Source organism: Sinocyclocheilus grahami, unplaced genomic scaffold (genome assembly GCF_001515645.1).
Source record: "Sinocyclocheilus grahami isolate Dianchi unplaced genomic scaffold, SAMN03320097.WGS_v1.1 scaffold1255.1, whole genome shotgun sequence".
Taxonomy (NCBI): Eukaryota; Metazoa; Chordata; class Actinopteri; order Cypriniformes; family Cyprinidae; genus Sinocyclocheilus; species Sinocyclocheilus grahami.
The window spans coordinates 254893-260892 of record NW_015506434.1 but is presented as its reverse complement, the minus strand read 5'-3'; the positions used below and the strand labels follow the sequence as shown (position 1 = coordinate 260892).

The 6000-nt window shown below is 32.5% G+C and overlaps 1 protein-coding gene across 1 annotated transcript in view; it reads right to left on the bottom strand.

Moving 5' to 3' along the window:
* Positions 1–6000, bottom strand: part of LOC107568542 (semaphorin-4D-like) — a 59808-nt gene that overhangs the window by 15533 nt on the left and 38275 nt on the right. The window contains exon 3 of the mRNA XM_016254505.1: positions 2076–2209. Coding sequence (XP_016109991.1) covers positions 2076–2209 — 134 coding nt within the window. The remainder of the gene's footprint in view (positions 1–2075; positions 2210–6000) is intronic.

Here is a 6000-nt window from a genome sequence, read left to right as displayed (position 1 = left end):
ACACACACACACACACACACACACACACACACACACACAGAGCAGCTCACATCAGAGCACACATAACTGAACATTCAAAGAGGAAAAACATCTGGGAAGCAAATCTGAAGATTGTTTATGTATAGTTTGGATTTTAAAATGTTTAATGTTTTGAAAGAAGTCTCTTCTGCTCACCAAGGCTGCATTTATTTGATCAAAAATACAGTAAAAATTGTGAAATATTTTTTCAATGTCAAATAACTGCTTTTCATGTGAATCAATGTTAAAATGTAATTTATTCCTGTGATTTTCAGCATCATTACTCCAGTCCTCAGTGTCACATGATCCTTCAGAAATCATTTGCTGCTCAAAAAACATTTCTGATTACCGTATTATCAATGTTGAAAACAGTTGTGCTGCTTCATGCTTTGTGGAAACTGTAATGCACTACCATTCAAAAGTAAACAAAAAACAAAAACCGAGAAATTAATACTTTTATTAATCAAGGATGCATTACATTGATCTAAAGTGCCAGTAAAGCCATTTCTAATGTTACAAAAGATTTGTATTTCAAATAAATGCTGTTCTTTTGAACTTTCTGTTCATCTGTGAATCCTGAAGAATAAAACATATCATGGTTTCAACAAAAAATATTGGGCAGCACGACTGTTTTCAACATTGGTAATAATCAGAAATGTTTCTTGAGCAGCAAATCAGCATATTAGAATGATTTCTGAAGATCACGTGACACTGAAGACTGGCGTAATGATGCTGAAAATCACAGGAATAAATGACATTTTAACAGATATTCACATGGAAAGCAGTTATTTTAAATTGCAAAAATATTTCACAATTTTTACTGTATTTTGGATCAACACAGCCTTGGTGAGAAGAAAAGACTTCTTTCAAAACATTACAAATCTTAATTATTCCAAATCTTTCCATATTTTTGTGGATATAATAAAGATGTGGAACATTTTCTGGAGGAGCAATAAAATTATTTGTAGATCTGGAATATTTGCATCTCTCTTTATGTCTGCTGAATGAATACACGCAATGAAATCAACTTTCAAAAGAGTATTCGGAGCAGTACAAAACAGAACTCTCCGGCCGGAATCTCTTCCAGAGGAGATCCTGAACTCTGTGAAAGCAGCAGCAGATGATTTACTGCTCCAAATAAAGCGGCATGAGTCATTCATTTCATCTTCAGCACAATAAAACGCTAACATCTTTGTCCTTCAACGTCAGCTCAGCAGAAGCATCTCCACAGGAGCCAATGTCAATGCTTCTTTTTAATTCTATCCTTTCTGTTATTATTGCCATTAAATGAACATTAATCAGCATTCAATATCATGTATTACGAAAGTAAAGAAGCTAAAGAGCCTCTTCTGGAGAACACAAATAACCAACCCAAAATGAAGTGGTTGTATTTCTTGAACAATTATATTTATACATTGAATGTAGTAGTATATTTGAGCACATGCATTCATAGATGATGATTTATGTGTCACTGGCACACTTCAGTTTGTGTTTGGCTGCCGGCTGGGCGTGTGTGTGTGTGTGTGTGTGTGTGTGTGTGTGCGCGTGCTACATACTTGCGGCTCTCTGGTTGCCAGTGTTTTGGCAGAGACCCAAGAGACGCTGCAAACCGAAGCCCTGACGGGACGCCTGTATGTGCTGATGCTATTTGTGTTAAAAACACCACACATGTCACTTCCTGTGCTGCTGTACTGTATACTGTTCAAAAGTTTGCGGTTGTCAGTTTTATAAATGTTTTTGAGACTTTTACGCTCAAGGCTGCATTTATTGGATCAAAAATACAATAATAATGCAATATATAATTTCATTTAAAAAAAGCCATTTTCTTAAAATGTAATTTATTGCTGTGATGCGCAGCTGTATTTTCAGCATCATTACTCCAGTCTTCAGTGTCACATGATCTTCAGAAATCAGTATAATATGCTGATTATCAATGTTAAAAAATAGCATGTTTTATAAGCACAGAAAGTTAGACGTATAAATAGCAAATAGCATCAGCAAACACCTGCTTCACACCCATTACATTTTTTGATGTAAAACTTTAACCCTTCACTCACCGTCGTGCCTCCATGAGCTTCTGGGAACGCTGGAGGGTCCGTGTGTGGAAACTTCCAGAAGCAATCCCAGAAACACGCCTAACACGCTCAGAGCCATGTTAGACTCGGGGATCTTCGGCAGCGTGATGTTTCCTCTGTGAGAGCGACAGACAGACAGAAAGAGAAGAGAACATGATCAAACTGACACGTGTCATCGTTTAGTCATCCGACAGGTTTTATTAACTGTGGCATCACAGTTCACCAGAATGAATATACATATCATATTCATACTGCTCACTTCCATACAATAGACGTGAATGATGATACCTAGGTGCTCTATAATTACCATATTCATATTCATTTTTATTACAAATCTTCATTATTGATCCAAAGATGACAGAATTTGGGCTGCGATATGATTATCAAATCACAAAGGCTGTGATCTCATTAAATAAATAGAAGTCTGAGTGAAGTCTGTCACTGTGTTCATTTATTTACATTTATTTGATTGATGGAAAACCGCCAAAATAAATAACCGTCATACTGCTTAACGTATGAAAACAAAATAAACAAATTATTAGTATTGTAATTTGTATATAAATTCATATCAAATAAAAATGATATACAATTAATATAAATATTAGTATTGTAATTTTACAGCTGTACTTTAAAATAAAATTATATATATATATATGTAAAATCTTTATTTTGCTTTTCAAAACAGGGAACCATTGATTATAATGGACGATATGTTTTAATATTACATATATCAGAAATTAATCCTCAATCTGCCATCTTTAAAAATACTGAAGGTACAAAAAGAACCTAATTTAAATTTAAAATTGAAACAATTATAATAAGGATCAGATAATCAGATAGTATCACTGACAGACACTGATTTACAATTTAATAAATAAATAAATAATATTTATTAAACTTGTTTTGTTTAATGTTTTATTTTATAATAAAATAAATAATAAAAAATATATTATTAAATTATATTTCCTATTTTGTTTACTATTTTATTTAATAATAATCACAGTAAAAATCATACTTATTATTTTATAGTCATATTAAATGGGTCAAAAATGGCGAGAATGCCAATTCTGAAGATTTTTTAAAAAACTTTGTTCACTTTATAGTTACTGAAATTTAGATTTAATTTGGTTTTTCTCAATTGTTCAGCCCTAAAACAATGGTTCACACTCAAACAAAGTCTTTAGAGTCAAAAGATGTTTCATCTTTTCATAAATTATTTGTATTTTCTATTTACATTTAAGTCATCTGGTGAAAGTTCCTGTTTTTTTCCACATATATATATATATTGCAGAAAAACTCAATATTATAATGTAAGTTTATTCAATGTAAGTTTAATATCATGCCTCTTTGGGTAAACTGTAGTATTTGTATTCATTCACAGTAAATACGCTTTGCTGAGAGTAAAGAGCAGTTAAGCAGAGTTTGCGTAACGTTCATATCGAATGACCGCAGCTTCAGGCCAAACAGCCTCTGTTGGAAGGAGAGAGAGAAATGCAATGACCAGCAACCAAAATTAGCATCAGTGAGTGAGATAAAGCCCAAACATCCCTCTATCAGCAGCGGCATGTGATTACTGTCCCGTGTGCTAAAAAAACAACACGTCCTGCACACTTCAACTCAGATCCAGGTGCTCAAAAAACAGAAACCACATTCTGACGTCACTGCCTGACGATGACTGGTAACTGGTTTCGGACCGGTCGGTTTTGCTGGAATTCCCCTGAACTGATATCTGTGCCCACAGGGAAGCGAAACCATGTTGACGTGTAATATGACAGCACACCCCGGGGACAGAAAAATGACACCCGAGATAATGTTTTCCATGACAACCCAGATTTAGAGTCTCCAGATTTTCCACGCCGATCTGTCACTTTAGACTCACGGCCTGTATCTGCTTACAGAGACGCGTGAAACTAGATTTTTGCATTTTTTAAAACAACGTGTGTGTGGCGTTTGCCTGTGCAAAAGTTCCCTCCATTTTGCACGAGTGTTGTCGGTGGTTGCCAGGGTGTTGCTATGCAGTTGCTAGGGTGTTGCTAGGAGGTTGCTGATGAGTTGCAGACCAAAGTTCAAGACTTTAATATTAGACTGCTAAACTCTCTACCTGAGGGTGAACAATAGTAATAGTGATGGTCGACTACGTGTCATTTTAATCCAAAATCAATCAATAAGGAATTGCTGGTTGACACAAGCAGCTTTGAAACACAATTAAAGCTTACTTGACTTTGTGGATCTTGAATTTTAAATATATATATATATATATATATATATATATATACATACATACACACACATCACACCACTGTATATATATAATATATATATATAAAATATATTAAATTTTTTTTCAATATATATGTGTATTTTAAACTCGTTTTACATGACTTTCTGAATATTGAACTGAATATTTAAAAAAATATATAATTTATTTTTTAATATTTAAAAAATATATATATTTTTATTTTTTTTCTATTATTTTTTATGCATTTTATTTTAACTTGATTGTTTTTAAATATATTTTACTTGACTTTGCAAAACTTGAACTTTACACATTTAAAAATATATTTTTTATTATTTTTTAACATTTATTTTATATATTTATTTTTATGTATTTTATTTAAATTCTATTATTTTTATCTAAAACATTTGCTATTTTAAACACATTTTCCTTATCTTGAACTTTACACATTTAAAAAATATTTATTTATTTATTTTTTATTTATTTATTTTGAACATTTTGTATTATTTTTTATTTAACATACTTGTTAATTTTCAAATATTTTACACATATAAACATATACAGTATATAAAAATTAAACCACAAAAGTCAGGAGAACACTTCTCTCTGATCTTCAAGCTGTTGTATTAGTACTGGTAGCTGATATGTTCATATGCTCGGCAGGTGTTCAGCAAAAGCTTTTTCAAATTCCTACAAATGATTTCCATACGTGCTGCACTTTATTGTTCAGTGGAGCAAAAACGCGGAAAGATTCGAAGACAGAAAAGAAAACAAACGGAGTGAAGAGAGCGGAATGTAATAATAAGACACCGGAAACTCAACGGAACATCTTTTCAACATGTGACCATCACAGAAAACACTAAACGGCCCCAAGCAAAGACAGACTACAAACTTCGATTCGCAGCTTATATCGGCTCCTCAGATACATCTGCTTCATTTCTTTCGTTCTGATCGGAGAGAGAAAAACTTCTTACCAAATCCTTAGAACATAGATTTAACAAGAAACAAAAAAATACACACAGGGCTTTTAAAAGGGGAACATCAACAGACTGTTCTTCTGACTAAACTAAACTAAAAATATATATTAAAAAAAATACAGAAACCACTGTTCAATAACCTATATAACTTATGAAATCACTGCCTGACGATGACTGTAAGCTGGTTTAATAATAAAATAAAATATATTTAAATATAATTGTTGAATAACATCCAACTCAATGTTTACAGGCTCTGCCTTCATTGTTTGTTTCTAACCATATATGTATATCGTATGCAGCAGTAGCAATATTGACTGTGCAATATTATTCTTTTTTTATTACAGTCCTAAAATAATCATATAATATTTATACATTTCCATTCAAAATACCAATGAAGTTCTGCAGAAAAAGTATTTAATTTCAACTGATTTGATCTTAATTTGATTGTTGTAGTGAATCAACACTGACAACATGACATTGTCACATGTCCTGTTCTTGGTGCCAGAAACCTTGACTAACATTATAAGCTCACTTTAAGGGAAAAACTCAACAAAAGTACTGAATATGACCACGTTAGCTGTTGTGTACGCATTGTGGCTGTAGACATCAGAAAAAAAAATGTTTGGACAGAACCTCCAGGACAGCAACACCAGTGAATGATGCACTGGAAATCAAGAGCGTAAAATAACAATCA